The sequence below is a fragment of the Hydractinia symbiolongicarpus genome, chromosome 1 (genome assembly GCF_029227915.1).
Source record: "Hydractinia symbiolongicarpus strain clone_291-10 chromosome 1, HSymV2.1, whole genome shotgun sequence".
NCBI classification, from domain to species: Eukaryota; Metazoa; Cnidaria; class Hydrozoa; order Anthoathecata; family Hydractiniidae; genus Hydractinia; species Hydractinia symbiolongicarpus.
In genome coordinates, this window is record NC_079875.1 from 4,777,709 (window position 1) to 4,799,767 (window position 22,059).

The 22,059-nt window shown below is 31.7% G+C and overlaps 1 protein-coding gene across 4 annotated transcripts in view; it reads left to right on the forward strand.

Moving 5' to 3' along the window:
• The window catches only part of LOC130632586 (uncharacterized), a 79,577-nt gene that overhangs the window by 52,330 nt on the left and 5,188 nt on the right, over nt 1-22,059 (forward strand). For all 4 annotated transcript variants that reach the window (XM_057444488.1, XM_057444490.1, XM_057444485.1 and 1 more), the window contains 18 exons: nt 2,094-2,108; nt 2,352-3,149; nt 5,610-5,666; nt 5,938-6,186; nt 6,390-6,617; nt 7,008-7,151; nt 7,393-7,563; nt 7,856-8,023; nt 14,220-14,326; nt 16,308-16,372; nt 17,212-17,363; nt 17,629-17,925; nt 18,147-18,437; nt 19,516-19,818; nt 20,000-20,472; nt 20,679-20,779; nt 21,716-21,872; nt 21,964-22,030. In XM_057444488.1, coding sequence (XP_057300471.1) covers nt 2,094-2,108; nt 2,352-3,149; nt 5,610-5,666; nt 5,938-6,186; nt 6,390-6,617; nt 7,008-7,151; nt 7,393-7,563; nt 7,856-8,023; nt 14,220-14,326; nt 16,308-16,372; nt 17,212-17,363; nt 17,629-17,925; nt 18,147-18,437; nt 19,516-19,818; nt 20,000-20,472; nt 20,679-20,779; nt 21,716-21,872; nt 21,964-22,030 — 3,843 coding nt within the window. The remainder of the gene's footprint in view (nt 1-2,093; nt 2,109-2,351; nt 3,150-5,609; nt 5,667-5,937; nt 6,187-6,389; nt 6,618-7,007; nt 7,152-7,392; nt 7,564-7,855; nt 8,024-14,219; nt 14,327-16,307; nt 16,373-17,211; nt 17,364-17,628; nt 17,926-18,146; nt 18,438-19,515; nt 19,819-19,999; nt 20,473-20,678; nt 20,780-21,715; nt 21,873-21,963; nt 22,031-22,059) is intronic.

Sequence of the window (22,059 nt, forward strand, 5' to 3'; positions counted from 1 at the left end):
TTAAAAAATACTTAAGAACTGTTTTACTTGCATCTATTACTATTTCAAAGAACATTTGATATTTGGAAATGAACCAATTTTGTAGGAAAGTAATTGTTAAAAATGCAGAGAGTTTTGGAAAACATCATCTGTATTCTTTAAAAGTTAAAAAGTTCTAATTACTCTGATATCAATGGATACGTATTTAAAAATTCTTTTCGGTTAGGCATGAATGATTAAAGGAGAGGCGAACTGCGCACGACACGACTGCTTAATAAAAGTCATGATGACAGTGTTGATTTTGAAGACCAAACCGCCTGACTTGATCTGTTCCATAATAATTTATATCACTTTTTTACAGCCATTATGATAAAAAAGTTCTGAGGATTAATGTTTTGATGTTAAAAATATTCGTAGAGTTTCACATAAAAGCAGCAAATTTTCACCTAAAATTTTGCAGAACGACAACACACTAGAATTAAAATATAAAACAGTCTTTTAAAACTACTAGTTTTGTTTACATCTTTGTGAGTGCGGAATTATTTATAATTCAGAATTTACACTTTTGCCAAAACAATGGGATATATTTCTTCTTATTGTGAAAGTAACAGGTCAATACTCACAGAATAATGTAACAAGAATAAGTTGAAAATCAAAAAAGCAAATTTGAACAACATCTGACGAACATATTTTTATTATTTTATACTACTGAACGTACTGAACAAATTGACATTTACTTTGTGAGTAAAGATAAAATGAAGTAACAAATCGTCAATAAAAATGAAGCCACCATATTGCCCGTTCGATTTGTTGTTAAATGTTTCCGGTATTTATAATTATTCAAATTGGGCGCCACCTCATCATAACATATTTTATCGTTCGAAGCACGTAGTATGTTGTTAAAAAGGGACTTGGAACATAAAAAAAATATTATTTCGGTTATGACAGATATATCTTCAGTTCAGAGAGGTTTAAACGAAGGTTATAAAATGCTGTTACTACTTATAGTACGTAAAATATTCTTGGTTATCTCAAGTCAAAAATCTTACTTTTGATGTGTACTGGTCAGTACATTCAAAGCCTATTTGTTTTCATCCCATACAGTCCTGAAAATTCTGTAAAAATGTTGTTAGAAAGATACATGGATACTTAGTCGTGAATTATAGTAGTTATTTTAGTAGATTTTAGGATTTAGAAAATTTTTTCTTTCTTGCTTAAAATTTATTTTTTGGCTGCAACAAAATAGTTTTTTGTTCGCCTCTCCTTTAAACTTTAATTTGTTATCACTGAAAACATTTGAACTTGCTTATTATGATGTTGTCGTACAGAGCTATCTAGCAAATGTGTAGTTTTTCTGCAACATGGTTAAAAACATTGTCTGCCATTTTTTTCACTGTTGTTGTTGTGAAAAACACAACATTTTTTAAGTAAGGGTTACACAAATTCAATTAGTTATTTCTAATCGTTTCATGAATGAAAGAATGAGAACTCTCACATCCTAAAACATTCAGTCACTGAGAATCACCACTTGCTGAACAAAAGAACTTCAGTATTTTAATAGATAATGTTCACCACTCTAAAAAGAGGAAAATAGCTGAGGCCATGCATATTCGTGATAACAGTCCCACGCTTAATGTACATGAAATGTCTGTTCCATTAAAATTGTTTTAGGATAAATATTATTTATAGTCAACAAGGGGAGGAGTGCATTTGTGCTCCGCGCGGTGGACGTTACCCTTACCAACGGTGTATAATTTAAATACCCTTGGGTTTGCCGTTATGTGTTATATGTTTTGTTAAGTATTGTTTTATACGTCCTCTGTGTATTATGTAGTTGATGAAAATTATATTTAAAAAACTTGTAAGATAATTGTAACAATTTACGTTGATAAAGTCTTGTAGTAACAAGAGGAAATATCCGTTAAAATGAAATAAAAAAGATGTCATCATCAATCAAACTTCTCGTACTTATTTTTACTGTGAAGTCATATACCCGAATTAATATATTTAACAACATTTTAGTTTTTTATAACATCAAATTATATTATACCTTTCACTATGTAAAAAAACATCATGATTCAATTGATGTGTATTATTTTCATGTTTTTTTTTAGAGTATGTGCTGAACGGTAGGTGAAACTTTATTTTAGATTTTTTGTGTATCGCAGTTTTAAAACTAGTTTAAACCTGCTTAGATTTACTGTTGCAAATCTTACACAGTTTTTACAAGAAAATGTTATGTTGATGCTGTTTACGTTTATCTTACTCTTAAACTCAATTTTAATTTAACACAAGTATTTTCTTTTCTTGTATCTTTAATTTCTGTTTGTTTTTATGGTTTTATACTTCTTGTTACAATATTTTGACTGCAGATATTAACACAACAACAACAACAGTAATGACAACTATAAGTACCACGCCAAATGCTGGTGGCGATACAACTACAAGTACCACACCAAATGCAGGTGGTGATACAACTACAAGTACCACGCCAAATGCAAGTGGTGATACAACTACAAGTACCACGCCAAATGCCGGTGGTGATACAACTACAAGTACCACGCCAAATGCAAGTGGTGATACAACTACAAGTACCACGCCAAATGCAGGTGGCGATACAACTACAAGTACCACACCAAATGCAAGTGGTGATACAACTACAAGTACCACGCCAAATGCAGGTGGCGATACAACTACAAGTACCACGCCAAATGCAAGTGGTGATACAACTACAAGTACCACGCCAAATGCAAGTGGTGATACAACTACAAGTACCACGCCAAATGCAAGTGGTGATACAACTACAAGTACCACGCCAAATGCAGGTGGCGATACAACTACAAGTGCCACACCAAATGCAGGTGGCGATACAACTACAAGTACCACGCCAAATGCAGTTGGTAATACAACTTCAAGTACCACGCCAAATGCAGGTGGCAATACAACTTCAAGTACCACGCCAAATGCAAGTGGCAATACAACTACAAGTACCACACCAAATATAGGTGGGGATACAAGTACAAGTGCCACACCAAATGCAGGTGGTGATACAACTACAAGTAACACTGCAAATACAGGTGCCACGACAACCACAAACAATAATTCGACTGCAAGTACAATGCCAAGTGCAGGTGGCAACATGACAACAAGCGTCACACCAACTACAAATGGTAAGTTAACTGTAGATGGGAAAACAAGAACAACTGAAAAATTAACAACGAGTAGTCATTTAAATATATATTTGAGAGTTTATAAAAACTAACCTTAGGACAGCCTAGGGTAATTTGTTATTGTATTTGTGCATCGACTAACTTTACCTAGAAATTTTAGTATTTTTATAATAATATAACTTGCTACTATTGTTAACAGTTATGTTAAAATTTTAAAGTTAAGCCTAAAACAGGTAACCAGTGCCAAAGAACCAGCAGTGAACAAGCAGTCTATACAAAATAACCCAGAAATCCAGCAGTGAATGGAGATAGCACAAACATTATCCTTTGAATATTTTTAAAGCTAAATATATATTCTGTTCTTTTCCTTTTATTTCAAACATTTTGAGCCAAATCAAGTATATGTACATCGTAGAAAGTACTTATTTTACTTCCTTTAATTTTTCTGTTTAGAAAATGTATTAGAAGAAACTCCTCCCAGCTCATGTTTAAAGGATATTTGCTTTTTTCAAGTCTTTTTAGTCATACTTGCGAAGGGATGTGTAGTATTTCAGGCAAAGTTAGGGATATTTTTCACCACAAAAGAATCAAAATAGGAAAATCTCGTTTTCATTCTTCTGTGGTGCTAACATTTCTTAGAAATCCAGATCTCTTAAACAGTAATTAATACAGGGTTTTGATTGCTTATAATAAGAGAGAAGAAGAAGAAAAGAAGAATTTTTGCCATTCTTGAAAGAATTGATTTTGATTTTCGCAAAAGTTTTCTATGTGAAATTTGTTGCAAAATTTTGCGATGTTTTGATCTTGTTAAAATTTTTCCTTGCCAAGTTTCTGTCCCTAAATATGGCAAGATTGAACTTATTTTTAAATTAATTTATTTTTCAAACTATTGCAATTTTTTGTGCAAGTTCTTCAAAAGGGATCCTACTGCATATACTTCGCCCTTTATGCTACAGACTTTTGGCACTGGAAGCACACTTTCTGCAAAACTTTTTGGGGGGGAAAGGAGGCTGTCAGTTTTATATTTTTAGTATTATTCAGGCTGATTTGTTTCTTTTGTTTGTTTTTAATAATAGAAACACAACAATTTAGCCTCTTTTTTTCTTGTTTAACAAATTAAGTGTTTGCATAAGAAATTTGGTTGTTTAGGCTGCTAATACAGCTCCATAGTTGTGTTGCAACAATATAAAAATACTTTTTGGCCATCATTGTAGGTAAGAAAAAAAACAGTAGAAAACAAGCTTTAACAAGAGTAAGAAAGTTCATAGCATGTACCACAAGGCCCCAAGTAGTTTGGCAGGCCTAGTCTTTTTTTTCTTTTTTTGGTCTCACCTTGTTATTCTTACTTCTATATTCAAAATTTGCTTGCTTTACATGTTTTCACTTCATTTTTTTTGGATTAGTGTTATCTTAGGCTGTTTACATAGGGTTGTTTTGTCTGGAGAATGATTTCTGTTTGTTCTTCTTCCCCTATGTTTTTTTGCTGCTGGTTCTCTGGTCGTTTGTGAAGACTGGTGGTACCTAAACAGGTTACCTATTTTAGTTCTGACGAAATTCAGATCACTTCTGTCTATGCAGAATTTGAAAGTGGGTATGGAGTAAATCGATGCAAATAAAACATTGCGATGTTTAATACTTGTAACCAGAAAAATTTGTAAAGTTTCAGTTAAGTTTAATTACAGCAAAAAGAAGTAAATTATTTGAATAGCAAGGCAAAAATCATATAGGTTTTGAATAAGTAACCAAAAACCTGAAAGACAAAATCTGAAATTGAGAGACGACATATTTGTGTTATAAGTTCGTTGTCCTGTATTAAATATTGGATATCTCATCATCTTTTTCATACACAATGTAGATACGTAATTAGCTATTTTGAAAAGCTTTTGAATCAGGATTTTTAAAACTTGACATTGTTGTTTCTATCCTATGAAATGTTTTTTAATGTATGTTTTTGATTGGGTGTCCCTACTCTCCAGTGGAGGATTTGAAGTATCGTATATAGAGAAAGGATTTTGTGTGGGTAAAGGGATGACCTAAGAATCAAGGGCTTCATCAGATGCACAGGCCTTGTTTCTTATACCGCTTTCTGCTCGAGTAGTGAAATTGATCCATGATAGAATCAAAACCACCCGACTCGGCGTAAGCGATCGGGTGGTTTTGATTTCGAATCCTCTACTGGAGAGTAGGGACACCCAATCAAAAACATGTGCTTTTTTACATTCATTTGACAATAGGCGATATCAGTCAATATTGACTTGTTTTCAAGAGCGCTAGGCCAATCCCAATGCCTAAATGGCTGCTTACTTAATCAATCCAGATGCTTAACAATAGCGAGAGTTGAAGCATCATAGGAGCTTTTTCAAAATTAAAATTAAACATAACAATTAAATAAAAATTAAGGATAAAGTTTTCCAAAGTAAGTGATTAACTATCAATTACTAAAGTATATTATAATACTAGGTATAACACCATCACCTTCATCACCCTCGTCATCAGTAATAGTGCCAAACAATTTTAGTAAGTAAACCTGATATTTTATCTATTTATGGGTTTAAAGAACAAAATTTTTCAATTCTTGTACTATATTTAAAATTCGTATTAATAAAAAAACAGTTTCAAAATAAGCGCTTTTGACTAGGTAGGCTAAATCTTATTTAATAAAAATTTTTATATCAAATTTCTTTGGAAATTTGGTGATCTTTGAATTCTGTAACTATAGCACAAAATCGGAAATTTTACATTTTTTGCAACAAATTGTAGAAATATTCATACTGTTACTGTATTTTAGTTTATGGTGGAAGATATGAACCATTTAGACAACTATCTGATTGTCCCATAACATGTAAACGAAGTAGACTGGATGGTGTAAAAGTATGTTCGGGTTACCAATTGTTCCAGAAAGATACTGTGCCTAACAACTTTTGCAAAGAGACAAAGTATGTGCAGAAACGTTGCTTGAACTTAACTGGCTGCGATGGATCAAGACATTATCTAGCTGACGGAGGGATGTCATGCACAGCATTCTGTAGTAGTAAATGTATGTATGTCTCTTTTATGGCTGTATTATCTGTTTGACATCATATTATTCTTAAAGTTTTTCTAAAAATTTGGTGTTTTGAGTACTTCAATTTGTTTTCTTGTGATGTTAGAGATAGCTTTACATTTTAGTGTCTTTGTAGTAGTAACATGTCCCACTGTTGGAGAAGATTTATTTGTTAAAATAGGTTTTGTTCATTGTAGCTCTTAAGTGTTCTCCAAACATTGAGACTGGAAACAGTGTGCATGGCTTTGGTGATGTTATTCTTCATTACACAGCAGATAATGCGAACAAGGTCTGGAAAAATAGCTATGCTCCATACTGTTTGGAAAGTGTTTGTGGTGAATACGAAGACATTCCTGATAATGTGGATTGTGATGCTGTGCCTCCTTCACAAAAGCATAAAAGACTGTGTCATTGTATTGAAGCAGGTAGTTTACTTTTATCATTTAAAGTTAAGCCTTGTTAATCAAGAATGTGAACTTGATAATGTTAACGGAAAAATAGCTTGAGGTCTAAATGAAGCAAGTTGTGCTATGTTAACTTCTAGAGGTTTGAATTTTTTCGATTTTTGACCTAAATCTCGAAATTTATGGTCTACGAAAATTTATTTACACATTTTTCGTACTTGTGTACAGAAAATCTAACTTTACCAAGACTTGTTTTATGATGATCTTGGAGTAATTGTATTGTCATTATCAGGAGGTAAATTTTGCAATTAAGGAAATATTTAAGGAATGGTTACAAAGACTAAAGTATTGAAATATTTTGAGTGAAATAGTTTTGGTAAATTTGGCATATTGTCTTTTGGTTACCACTAGCGGATATTGGCTTTGGTGGTTGGTCACCATGGAGTGCATGTTCAGCCACATGTGAAGGAGTAAGAAGCAGGTCCCGTTCTTGTTTTGACTATTGCAATGGACCAACATCGGAAACAGAAAATTGTGGGGAATTACACTGTCCAAGTAAGGATATTTTATAAAATTAAAGAGAGTTCCTTTTACTGTTCATAATTAAGTTTTTTAGTTTTTCAGTTATTTAAGTAAGGCGAGTAGTTACTATGTTGATGTTTTCGAGTGAATCAGTAAATCACTAAATGCATCTTAATTCAAGTTTCCTCTCATTTAAGCAACTTATTTGCATGAGAATTGTCTTTCCTGCTCATTAAACTCTGAGATTCTGCATACATTTTCTTATCGCAACTAGTTCATGGAGGATTATCAACTTGGTCTAGCTGGTTGGCATGCAGTCACACTTGTGGTGGTGGTGTAGAAACCCGTGTTCGTGCATGTGATAACCCAGCACCACTTTACGGTGGCGTCTTTTGTATCGGTCAGTTAGAAAAAACAAGAGAATGTAATCCACAGTACTGTCCAAGTATGCTTTTGTTTATCTAAATAGTAAGCAGACCTGTAATGTAATATGAGGATTGAAACGCATCCTCAAAACTGCTTAATCTTCTTAATTTTAAGAAGCTTCCTCAAAACTTAATAATTTGTTCTTCACTCATGACATCACCATTATAATCTCCTCAAATATTCTTGATTATTTTGGAAAATATGAAAAGGTCCTCCGAATATCAAAATATACTTAGTTTTCTTTCACCATCATCTTTTCAAAACAGCTTGAAAATTCTCATCAAAAGTCCTAAAATATCCTTCTATTTTAGTTCATGCATACCCAAATGAATGGACAGAATGGTCTGGTTGTGATAAGCCATGTAACAATGGAAGAATACGTCGCAAACGAACATGCACTAAAGGTTTATATGGAGGACGTAAACTGTGTATCGAGCCACTAGAAGAATCAAGTCCTTGTAATCCAACAATATGCCCAAGTATGTGTGTATTTTTTTTGGGAAAAATAATAGCATATGTGTGTATCATTTATTTAGGAAAGTAGTAAAGACAACTATGTGTGTATTAATTTGTGGAGAAGGAGTAATTAATGGATACTGACCGGTTTTGATGTTGTACTGTAAAATACAATGCCCTCGGTCAAGGGCACAGACCTCGCTATTCCTTTGCTAACAAAACAAACAAAGCTATATATAAGTTGCTAATTTCAAGGCACCAAGGAAGAAAAAAAGGCATGTTCGATTTTGATACTTTTTGAATTTAAGATTGTTCGATTTAAAACTTTTGTAAGTACACAAAACAAATTCGAATCATTGTTCATGTGAATTGAAACGAAAAGATGGTTTTAAAGGAGCCACTTTTATATTTCTTGTGTTGTATGAAAATGTTTGTTATTTGTTCATGTTTTTATGTTAACATTTTAATAATGGATTCCAAAACTGGTTAGTATGGCTTCATTCAAAAACCTGTTAAAATAAGCCGTAAACCAATTAAATCATCGTTTTTTGTATCAGTCAGGTAATAAAGACAAGTATGTGCGTATTATTTTTTGTGGAAAAGAAGTAACGACAAGTATGTGTGTATTATATTTGTTGAAAGTAGTAACGACAAGTATGTGTGTATTATATTTGTTGAAAGTAGTAACGACAAGTATGTGTGTAATATTTTTGTGGAAAAGTAGTAACAACAAGTTTGTGTGTATTATTTTTTTGTGGAAAAGTAGTAACGACAAGTATGTGTGTATTTTTTTGTGGAAAGTAGTAACGACAAGTATGTGTGTATTTTTTTTGTGGAAAGTAGTAACGACAAGTATGTGTGTATTTTTTTTGTCGAAAGTAGTAATAACAAGTATGTGTGTATTATTTTTGTGGAAAGTAGTAACAACAAGTATGTGTGTATTATTTTTGTGGAAAGTAGTAACGACAAGTATGTGTGTATTTTTTTGTTGAAAAGTAGTAACGACAAGTATGTGTGTATTTTTTTGTTGAAAAGTAGTAACGACAAGTATGTGTGTATTATTTTTGTGGAAAATTAGTAAGAACAAGAATGTCTGTATTATTTTTATGGAAAAGTAGTAACAACAAGTATGTGTGTATTTTTTTGTGGAAAGTAGTAACGACAAGAATGTGTGTAATATTTTTGTGGAAAAGTATCAACGACAAGTATGTGTGTATTTTTTTGCGGAAAAGTATCAACGACAAGTATGTGTGTATTATATTTGTTGAAAGTAGTAACGACAAGTATGTGTGTATTTTTTTGTGGAAAGTCAACAAGTATGTGTGTATTTTTTTTGTGGAAAAGTATCAACGACAAGTATGTGTGTATTTTTTTTGTCGAAAGTAGTAATAACAAGTATGTGTGTATTATTTTTGTGGAAAGTAGTAACAACAAGTATGTGTGTATTATTTTTGTGGAAAGTAGTAACGACAAGTATGTGTGTATTTTTTTGTTGAAAAGTAGTAACGACAAGTATGTGTGTATTTTTTTGTTGAAAAGTAGTAACGACAAGTATGTGTGTATTATTTTTGTGGAAAATTAGTAAGAACAAGAATGTCTGTATTATTTTTATGGAAAAGTAGTAACAACAAGTATGTGTGTATTTTTTTGTGGAAAGTAGTAACGACAAGAATGTGTGTAATATTTTTGTGGAAAAGTATCAACGACAAGTATGTGTGTATTTTTTTGCGGAAAGTCAACAAGTATGTGTGTATTTTTTTTGTGGAACAGTATCAACGACAAGTATGTGTGTATTATATTTGTTGAAAGTAGTAACGACAAGTATGTGTGTATTTTTTTGTGGAAAGTCAACAAGTATGTGTGTATTTTTTTGTGGAAAAGTATCAACGACAAGTATGTGTGTAATATTTTTGTGGAAAGTAGTAACAACAAATATGTGTGTATTATTTTTGTGGAAAGTATCAACGACAAGTATATGTGTATTATTTTTGTGGAAAAGTAGTAACGACAAGTATGTGTGTATTATTTTGTTGAAAGTAGTAACGACAAGAATGTGTGTATTATATTTGTGGAAAGTAGTAACAACAAGTATGTGTGTATTTTTTTTGTGGAAAAGTATTAACGACTAGAATGTGTATATTTTTTGTGGAAAGTGGTAAGGACAAATATGTGTGTATTATATTTGTTGAAAGTAGTAACAACAAGTATGTGTGTATTTTTTTGTGAAAAGTAGTAACGACAAGTATGTGTGTATTTTTTTGTGGAAAGTAGTAACAACAAGTATGTGTGTATTTTTTTGTGAAAAGTAGTAACGACAAGTATGTGTGTATTTTTTTGTTGAAAGTAGTAACGACAAGTATGTGTGTATTATTTTTGTGGAAAGTAGTAACGACAAGTATGTGTGTATTTTTTTTGTGGAAAAGTATCAACGACAAGTATGTGTGTAATATTTTTGTGGAAAGTAGTAACAAGAAATATGTGTGTATTATTTTTGTGGAAAGTATCAACGACAAGTATATGTGTATTATTTTTGTGGAAAAGTAGTAACGACAAGTATGTGTGTATTATTTTGTTGAAAGTAGTAACGACAAGAATGTGTGTATTATATTTGTGGAAAGTAGTAACAACAAGTATGTGTGTATTTTTTTTGTGGAAAAGTATTAACGACTAGAATGTGTATATTTTTTGTGGAAAGTGGTAAGGACAAATATGTGTGTATTATTTTGTTGAAAGTAGTAACAACAAGTATGTGTGTATTATATTTGTGGAAAGTAGTAACAACAAGTATGTGTGTATTTTTTTTGTGGAAAAGTATTAACGACTAGAATGTGTATATTTTTTGTGGAAAGTGGTAAGGACAAATATGTGTGTATTATATTTGTTGAAAGTAGTTAGGACAAGTATGTGTGTATTATTTTTGTGGAAAGTAGTAACAACAAGTATGTGTGTATTTTTTTTGTGGAAAAGTATCAACGACTAGAATGTGTATATTTTTTGTGGAAAGTAGTAACGACAAGTATGTGTGTATTTTTTTGTGAAAAGTAGTAACGACAAGTATGTGTGTATTTTTTTGTGGAAAGTAGTAACGACAAGTATGTGTGTATTTTTTTGTGAAAAGTAGTAACAACAAGTATGTGTGTAATATATTTGTGGAAAGTAGTAACAACAAGTATGTGTGTATTATTTTTGTGGAAAGTAGTAACGACAAGTATGTGTGTATTTTTTTGTGAAAAGTAGTAACGACAAGTATGTGTGTATTTTTTTGTGGAAAGTAGTAACAACAAGTATGTGTGTATTTTTTTGTGAAAAGTAGTAACGACAAGTATGTGTGTATTTTTTTGTTGAAAGTAGTAACGACAAGTATGTGTGTATTATTTTTGTGGAAAGTAGTAACGACAAGTATGTGTGTATTTTTTTGTGAAAAGTAGTAACGACAAGTATGTGTGTATTTTTTTGTGGAAAGTAGTAACGACAAGTATGTGTGTATTATTTTTGTGGAAAGTAGTAACGACAAGTATGTGTGTATTATTTTTGTGGAAAGTAGTAACGACAAGTATGTGTGTATTTTTTTGTGAAAAGTAGTAACGACAAGTATGTGTGTATTTTTTTGTGGAAAGTAGTAACGACAAGTATGTGTGTATTATTTTTGTGGAAAGTAGTAACGACAAGTATGTGTGTATTATTTTTGTTGAAAGTAGTAACAACAAGTATGTGTGTAATATTTTTGTGGAAAGTAGTAACAACAAGTATGTGTGTATTATATTTGTGGAAAAGTATCAACGACAAGTATGTGTGTATTTTTTTGCGGAAAAGTATCAACGACAAGTATGTGTGTATTATATTTGTTGAAAGTAGTAACGACAAGTATGTGTGTATTATTTTTGTGGAAAGTAGTAACGACAAGTATGTGTGTATTTTTTTGTGAAAAGTAGTAACGACAAGTATGTGTGTATTATTTTTGTGGAAAGTAGTAACGACAAGTATGTGTGTATTTTTTTGTGGAAAGTAGTAACGACAAGAATGTGTGTAATATTTTTGTGGAAAAGTATCAACGACAAGTATGTGTGTATTTTTTTGCGGAAAGTCAACAAGTATGTGTGTATTTTTTTTGTGGAAAAGTATCAACGACAAGTATGTGTGTATTATATTTGTTGAAAGTAGTAACGACAAGTATGTGTGTATTTTTTTGTGGAAAGTAGTAACGACAAGTATGTGTGTATTATTTTTGTGGAAAGTCAACAAGTATGTGTGTATTTTTTTTGTGGAAAAGTATCAACGACAAGTATGTGTGTAATATTTTTGTGGAAAGTAGTAACAACAAATATGTGTGTATTTTTTTTGTGGAAAGTAGTAACGACAAGTATGTGTGTATTATTTTGTTGAAAGTAGTAACGACAAGAATGTGTGTATTATATTTGTGGAAAGTAGTAAGGACAAGTATGTGTGTATTATTTTTGTGGAAAGTAGTAACAACAAGTATGTGTGTATTTTTTTTGTGGAAAAGTATCAACGACTAGAATGTGTATATTTTTTGTGGAAAGTGGTAAGGACAAATATGTGTGTATTATATTTGTTGAAAGTAGTAAGGACAAGTATGTGTGTATTATTTTTGTGGAAAGTAGTAAGGACAAGTATGTGTGTATTATTTTTGTGGAAAGTAGTAACAACAAGTATGTGTGTATTTTTTTTGTGGAAAAGTATCAACGACTAGAATGTGTATATTTTTTGTGGAAAGTGGTAAGGACAAATATGTGTGTATTATATTTGTTGAAAGTAGTAACGACAAGTATGTGTGTATTTTTTTGTGAAAAGTAGTAACGACAAGTATGTGTGTATTTTTTTGTGGAAAGTAGTAACGACAAGTATGTGTGTATTATTTTTGTGGAAAGTCAACAAGTATGTGTGTATTTTTTTTGTGGAAAAGTATCAACGACAAGTATGTGTGTAATATTTTTGTGGAAAGTAGTAACAACAAATATGTGTGTATTATATTTGTTGAAAGTAGTAACAACAAGTATGTGTGTATTATTTTGTTGAAAGTAGTAACGACAAGAATGTGTGTATTATATTTGTGGAAAGTAGTAAGGACAAGTATGTGTGTATTATTTTTGTGGAAAGTAGTAACAACAAGTATGTGTGTATTTTTTTTGTGGAAAAGTATCAACGACTAGAATGTGTATATTTTTTGTGGAAAGTGGTAAGGACAAATATGTGTGTATTATATTTGTTGAAAGTAGTAACGACAAGTATGTGTGTATTTTTTTGTGAAAAGTAGTAACGACAAGTATGTGTGTATTTTTTTGTGGAAAGTAGTAACGACAAGTATGTGTGTATTATTTTTGTGGAAAGTCAACAAGTATGTGTGTATTTTTTTTGTGGGAAAGTATCAACGACAAGTATGTGTGTAATATTTTTGTGGAAAGTAGTAACAACAAATATGTGTGTATTATATTTGTTGAAAGTAGTAACGACAAGTATGTGTGTATTATTTTGTTGAAAGTAGTAACGACAAGAATGTGTGTATTATATTTGTGGAAAGTAGTAAGGACAAGTATGTGTGTATTATTTTTGTGGAAAGTAGTAACAACAAGTATGTGTGTATTTTTTGTGTGGAAAAGTATCAACGACTAGAATGTGTATATTTTTTGTGGAAAGTGGTAAGGACAAATATGTGTGTATTATATTTGTTGAAAGTAGTAAGGACAAGTATGTGTGTATTATTTTTGTGGAAAGTAGTAAGGACAAGTATGTGTGTATTATTTTTGTGGAAAGTAGTAACAACAAGTATGTGTGTATTTTTTTTGTGGAAAAGTATCAACGACTAGAATGTGTATATTTTTTGTGGAAAGTGGTAAGGACAAATATGTGTGTATTATATTTGTTGAAAGTAGTAACGACAAGTATGTGTGTATTTTTTTGTGAAAAGTAGTAACGACAAGTATGTGTGTATTTTTTTGTGGAAAGTAGTAACGACAAGTATGTGTGTTTTTTTTGTGGAAAGTAGTAACGACAAGTATGTGTGTAATATTTTGTGGAAAGTAGACACCTATCACGTGCAATTTCTTGTAGTAGCAAAAATATCACAAATTACAGGATGTACACTCTTTCTATTATTAGTAACTTATTTTCAATGATGGTTTTGCTATTTTTATTGACTACACTACAAAAGATTGAAAAGTTTGCTAATGTTTTATTTGCTGTTATTATAATCTGTCTTAGATACAATTGGTGTTTTTGTTACTCGTTTTGATTTGGAATACAGTGCTGATCTTGATTCAAAGAACAGTGATATATTTATACAAACTGAAGCTGTAATAAAGGATGAAGTAAGTTTTTTCCTCATGTGTATTTGTTGACTAAATTACAGGCTAATACAATTGTGTATACATGATATTTTGGTTTATATTTATAAGAAGTGATGTCAGCGCAGTACACTGGCAATTTGTTTTCCACATGAACATCTTCAACCAATCACTGAGCTCGATTTTATAGACATCTGGCAGCTAGTTTGGATGTTGTCGTTTAATCGACACAAGTGTTTTTTGACTTATTTTGTCTTCTAAGTGTTTTGTATTTAAGAATTATTTGATGTTAAGATAATTATTTCGGCCCTATATTAAAGCACAAATCATAAATAATCTGACAAAAGATTTGTTCTCTTTAAAAGTTATCTATCACATCATAAAGAGTTAGCTAGCTAGGTGTTGATGATTTTCTCATTTTTTATTTATGTTATGTGTCTTTTTATTTTAATTGTGTATGTAAACCTTCAACGATTAGGATTTTAACTGCAGTCAGTTTTTTCTAAAAAGTAAAGTAGCTTCACGAGATTTTCAGAGAGTTTTGTAGCTAGGGAATTAATGTAAACAATAATTAGAACACAAGGGAACTTTTTTGGTGAAATAAAATATCTGAGTGTTTGTTTTTAGCTATGATAGTCACTGTGCCGTCCAGTCTGCTTCAAGTTTAGCTAAGTGGGATTAATGTTTTGAACTATGCCTATGTCTTATTTAGCTCCCACATGAAGTCACTTCACACCTTGTATGCATACTGTTGCATTTCTAGTTGATCAATTTTTGTTTGTTTTTATCGTTTTTACTATTTTTACTGTTTTTACTGCTTTTTTCCATTTTTATTCTCAGACAGGACGGACATTGATAGGAGTTTTTTTGTATTTATGTATATATTTGCAAATTACTGAAGTCCTCATCCTGTATAAATATTTTTAAATAAATAAATAAATAAATAAATAAATAAATATGATAAACGAATGATAACAAACAATGATAAACGCAAAATTAACAGAAATTGCAGAAAAGCTATTATTTCAAAATGACGTTTCGCCTTAAAGGGTGCACTGTAAGCTGAAAATACGAAATGATAGGTCTTTTTTAAGTGCTTAACACTGAATGTGTTGCATGGTTTACCTGGAATAACTGCTTAGCCATGGTGTCAATAGTGAAATGTCTTTGTTTGATTTTTAGTATTTTAAAATATTGTGAAGGACAATGAAATGTGATGCACAAGATGGATTAGTCATAACACACACTTTTTTATAAAAGCTTAGCTTCAGCAGAAGGGTTCTTATATTCTTCACATATTAAGCCTAGAATATTTTTATTTATTTTACAGTACATTACAACTATTAGCAAAACTAAGTACAAATTACGCAAAATCGCAACAATTGATTCTGCAAAAAATGTTCAGCTGAAACCATGTATTCATACATGTTTAGAATAGTAACAGAAAAACACATAAATAAAATAAAAAAATACATAGCAGATAAATTATCAAATAAAAACAAGACGTTTAGTTAAATTTTTTACAAAATTTTGGCACCTTCCGCACACCATAATCATGTACATGTTTTGATAATACGAAACAAAAATTAACATAAAAACAATATAAAATTTCATGCAATAAGAGTTCTAAACACTGAAGTAATGATTTCAAATTTTTAGCAGCCTTGTTATTGTTAATTTCGTTTATTTTTTAAGCAATTTCCAGGCCCTTGACTGCATCCACAATCTGACAACAAAATATTTTTTCTTGTAGAGTAGTCCCACCTTTCTAAGATGAAAAATATCATGCCTTGCAATTTCTCGCCAACCACAATTTTTACCTAAATATTTGCATTTTCGCAAGGGTACAATGTCGCAGCAAAAAATTAGTTGAAAGTATGCATTTTCACTGTCACAACAATGTCCTGGCCAGCATGATACTCCTTTGCGAATTTAATTGATTGTATATAGACTAGGTGTTTAATCTGTAACAACTGTTATGTTAATAATGTTTTAATGTGGTTAGTTTCAGCATATGCAACAGCACGAATTCAACGATTCGATTATTACTGTGGTGCTAAATAATGCAAGGTAATATCATTATTTTCACACCTAGCTATTTATTCAAGATTTGTCTCCTTTACACTTGGTCACAAAAACACGAGACAATCTTTTCAAACGATAGTAACAAACTTACGTTAACTGCTATAGCCTGAAAATGTTAATCACCAGTAGCTGTTTGTTGCTTATAGCATTTTTAGTAATTAAAATTTAAGTAATTTAAAAAGATTTGCAAATGCCATAATGGTTTTTAAAGCGTCGCCTTTAAATATTTAATTAAAGCCCAGGGCGTTTATTAAAAGCATTCGGTATATTGCTGACGCAATTTCATTTTTCTTTGTAAAATTAACAAAATATCGTACCTTAAAGTTCCGAAAAATACAATATTTTAAAATGTAAACATTACAAATTTTAAAAATACGAATGCGTATTTTTAAAAATTCGAAAATCCGTACTTCGTAGTTTTAAGTAAACGCGTATTTTAAAATATGAAATCCGTATTCTTTATTATAATACAAAAAGAGAAGTGGTCGATTTATCAGAGAGCATTATATTTAGGAATCTGTGTTAACAGTTACTTCTACATATTTATTCGAGGTTTTGTAGATATTGTACCAATACTTTTTGTTGTCATTTTTAAAAAAGAAGAATTAAATAAATATTAAATTAGATATGTTTAAATTACGGTTACTTGCAAATTTATAGTCGGCTGTTAGATTGGAAAGTTTGGAAAGGGTCTTTCCTGAAACCTGTACATATTCCCGTATAGTCCCTAGCAATAAAGGTTGTATGCTAGGAGGGAAAAAATTCTTGAAGACATTTTCTCTTTCTTTTATTGGTAATGTTCACCTTTATGTTATTCTTTTTAGAAGAGGAAGTTTGATTGCGAACTATACCGTATATTTTCAAAGCTTTGATTCGTACCAGATGTTGTACATTCAGGATAGTATCGAGATTGAAATGAATGTTGGCAAATTACCTGTCTTGGGCTCCATGGCGTTTTATGATATCTCCCCAGGAGGTATTAAGATTTATTGTTTCTTTTATTTATGCTTTCCTGTCGCGCTTTGTGTGTGTATCTGCTATATGTTACACTACTTTCAAGATTATTAATTCTTAACAACTTTTCGTTGTGTGTGTATCTGATGTCTACAACACTACTTTTAAGATTATCTAGCCAGATTGTTGGATGTAAGCAGCAACAAGTCCTTAAACCTTTTTTGCTTGCGATTTTATGTTAAATGTGTATATAATTTTAAAAGTTTATGATTTAATTTTGTTTTCAGTTCCAACTAGACCTCCATCAAACATCGTTATTACGACCATTTCTTCCACTTCTTTTAATGTTTCTTGGGGTGACGTACCAGAGGAACATCGACATGGAGATATAAATGGATATGTTCTGTTTTACCGAGAAAAAGCACAGCTGTCCGCTCCCTATCAAGTTCTAGCAAGTGAAAAGTTTTCCACCGTTTTAATTGGTTTGCATCCAGGCACGCAATATGCTTTTCGACTGTTGGCGTACACATCCAATGGAAATGGGGTAGCATCGTTTGAGAAGTTGAAATATACTTTGGAAGAATGTACGTGTTTATGTCATTAGAATTTATGTTAGATCCTGATTGCATTGTTTAGTTTCTGTTTTTCCAACAAACGCGACTTTTTAGAACGCAGTGTTTTTCTTTGTGAAGAACATTGTTTTTAAAATGGTGGATTTATTGCAATATGGAAAGTAGCGTTTGTTAGAGAAAAGTGAATTTTTGACACGTTAATTTTCTTATACACTTACTTTCTTTTGTTGTAGTGCCTGATGAAGCGCCATTTAATGTAAATGGAACCTCACTTGGACCATTTTCTGCTTATATTGAGTGGGATCCTGTTTCACGGCTTTCTATGAATGGGATTCCTCTTGGTTATAGAGTTATACCGTACATTAACAACACTAGACAGTCAGATGTGGTGGTACCATTTACAAATAGAAGTCATATATACAATGAATTAATCCCCGAGACAACTTATGTTTTCGAAGTTTGCTCGTTTAACAGCATAGGAAATGGACCATGTGATAAATGCGTTGTTACAACTTCGGAGTCCCGTAAGAATAATGTTTTGTTATTAACTTTATTTCAGTGACGCAACAAGTATAAATGAAAATTGATGTTATACAGTATACCGTTAAGTAGTACATTTTTTCTCCGTCAATGCAAGTGGCACATTCAATGCAATGACTTTATTATTATATCGAGACATTGCAATGATTCTAAAATTGTTAAATAAAAATTGTTAAATAAAAAAATCAATTGACGCTAAAAATACTAAAACAGAACATTCCCAATTGGCTGTAAAAGAAGAAACAAATCAACGAGTCTGTTGACTCAAATTTATTAACGAAAAAAAGGCATAATTTCAGAATATCTACGTACGAAAAGCTTGCTACAAATAGCTCGTAAATGCAAGGGTTCAGAATATTTCTGTGTCAGCCTCTGTTTTGAAACTAAAGCTTTGTTTTTTGCAAAGCTTAATCTAATTATAACTATCTTTTTCTCCGCTTAGAATTCATATAACTTTAGTCTTGTGTCTTTATTTTCTTGGTTTGATGAGATATAAAAAGAGAAAATTAAACTCAAATACTTATCACCTCTCAAAAATTCTCTTGATAACTGGGAGAAATTGAGCTTTTTAATGAGAATCCAACTTACGAGGAGATTTGCTTCAGTAGGACGCCCGCTAAGTATATTGTCTCCCGTCAACTCAGTATCCTATCTAACGAGAGTACACTACATTAAGGTAGCAAAATACTCTAACCTAAAACCTTTGACATATTACATTGATCTTTTTTAATTAGCTGTTTCTTTCGGGTATTTTTTATAAAATGACTTTTATTGCACCACCAAAAGAGAGTGTGTAAAAACAACACTCCATACACAAGAAACTTCTTTCGCTGGTTTATAAGGGCGATGAATCTTTCTTCTTCCAGTATTTACCTGAGCATTTGTTCGAGAGCAAGCATTTATTTTAGCATGATTTTTTAGGCTTTTACGAAATTGAGAAATAAGAGTGTGTAAGCTGTTGTTTATAATTTTTAACAAGAGCTTAATTTTTTATTTATTTTTATTAATTTTTATTAATTTTTTATGAAACGTTCGACTTAGTATAATGTTATGTTCTAATAGCTCCATCTGCTCCACCACAAAATATTTCTGTGGATGTCATTAAAACGCATAATACTTTGACCTTACGTTGGTTAATGCCCCCTTCTGATAAAATACACGGTGATTTAACTGGTTACAAGATAATGTATACAATGAGAAACAGAGGAACCACCCTGATTACTGATGCATCTACAGACCACGTGGTTGTACATCCGTCATTTACTGAGTATACGTTGAGATCGTTGAGTCCTAATACAAAATATGAAATAGACATATTAGCAATGAACGAAGTCGGTGATGGTGTTTCTGCTACAGTACAAGCATGTAAGTTGCTTTGCTGGATCCCGTCAATTTTACTTTCTAATAAATCTCAGTTTTCATACATTTCACTGATTTGTTCTTATGACCCTTTCGTGAAATAATCCTTAAACTTCCCTGAAAATTATTTTTCTGTATTCTCTTCGTTAGTATCATTTATTGTACGGTTATTTGTTGTTTCTTTTAGCCACTTGTCGATGCCCCGAGAAAGTATCGAGCAACTTTTATCTTTTGAAACCATACGTTTATAAAGATGAAGAAAAAGACCTGGCAGGAGTATTCTCCCAACTTCTTGATGATTTGGTTACCCATTCATGTGGGACATGTGAACGACCATCAGGTGTAAGAAATACAACTTTAGATAAAAAATTAAACGGTAGAGGATCATACGCAGAGAAAGCTAATTTTAATAAAGTTGTGAAAGAAATTGACGGGTATACTGATTTGACATTCCCTGTCATCGGTTTTTCTGGTTTGGTGGAGTACTTTGGATATAAATACGTCTCTTTGCTTCATCGTCCTGGTGTTGTCCTGATTGTTCGAGATAAGCCAATCAGTGAGATTGTTGTGGAGATGATTTTTATGGTATTGAGCATTTGGCCATTGATATTACTCAATTTGATTATGATGACTGCCGCTGGATTTCTTGTGTGGATATTGGTATGTTTTTTTTCTAGTCAAAACTTTCTTCAGTGTCTTGTCTGCTTATTGGTAATGTAAATATGCAAACGCGTTTTTGATGTATATTAGACCTTTTTTTCTCTTTTTTGGTTCCTTGGCTTATATTGTTTCAGCGAGGAGGCAGAGCTCTTCTTCTGACTTGTGGTGCTTGTGTCAAGTGTAAATAGATAGATTTGTTGTTATAGGAAGGATACCATATGAGGGCTTCCAGTGATTTTTCATCAAAAATACTGACTGGTCTACAGCAGGGTTGGTATTGGGCCTTTATCACACAAGGAACTCATGGGTAAGTATCTTCACCTGTCTCGCATGCTAATAAGATTAGAAGATGTTTTTATGCTTTTGTAAAAAATTATTTTTGCGAATGAGTGCGACTTAGTTTTCTCGTGAACGGTAGTGCGACTGTCAAGAAAAATGCAGAAAGAAGATTTTAGTTTTGTACGGTGTATTGAAAATGTACACGTTAAGGGTAGTATAGTGTATGGAAAAGAGCATTGTATTCACACAAATTTCACAAATTACTAAAACGGTTTAATTTCTTGTAAAATGCTAATTATGACCCATTTATGTTTTTCGAAAATTACTCTCGCAAAAAATGTCATATAGAGGTAGCTGTTTAATTACTTTGAGGTCTGTGTTAAGACCCAAGGGTATTTAAAATTATATACCATTGGTAAGGGTAACGTCCACCACTCGGAGCACAAATGCACTCCTCCGCTTGGTTTGCCGTTATGTGTTATATGTTTTGTTAAGTATTGTTTCATATGTTCTTTGTGTATTACGTAGTTGTTGAAAATTATATTTAAAAAACTTGTGAGATAATTGTAACAATTTACGTTGACAATGTCTTGTAGTAACAAGACGAAATATCCGTTAAAATAAAATTAAAAAATATCATCATCAATCAAACTTCTCGTACTTATTTTTACTGTGAAATCATATGCCCGAATTACTATATATAGCAGTATAAAAAATCAATTTTGATCCCATTCTTGTCTTAAGTTCGACTTACATTACCAGAAAAGTTGTTTAACAACAGTTGTACATATCCCGCTGTTACGTCTTTACTGGAAATACATGTTCATCGAAGCGACACAAATGTTTTTTTAATAGATTTTTCTTTATCTTTCTGCAACGACTGTTTTACGCAATTACTGCCTTTAATGTGAACCGATCTTTAGAATGTAAACCGACCTTTAAAATGTAGACTTTGTATTTACAGTTATGGAGACTTCGTCCCAAAGCGTGTTTTGTCAAGAATCTTTGCCATCATATGGATTTTGGTTGGTTTAGTTATGAGTTCGCTCATTGTTGGTGCAATCGTTACATCACTCACAACCGTCAATGATGCAGCCAAAGTTAAAATATATGGAACAGAGGTATGATTCAATGCAGCTGGGTTATCGAGAAAAGCATTTTGGTCATCTAAATCTTCAAAATTTATGATGTACTGTATGCTTCTTTTTCTAGATTGGAGCTCTTAATGCAACGTTTGAAGAAAGAGTTGGTATTCTACGAAATGGAAAAGTGAACACAAGTAGGGGTCGTTTTTTGTGTATTGAACTC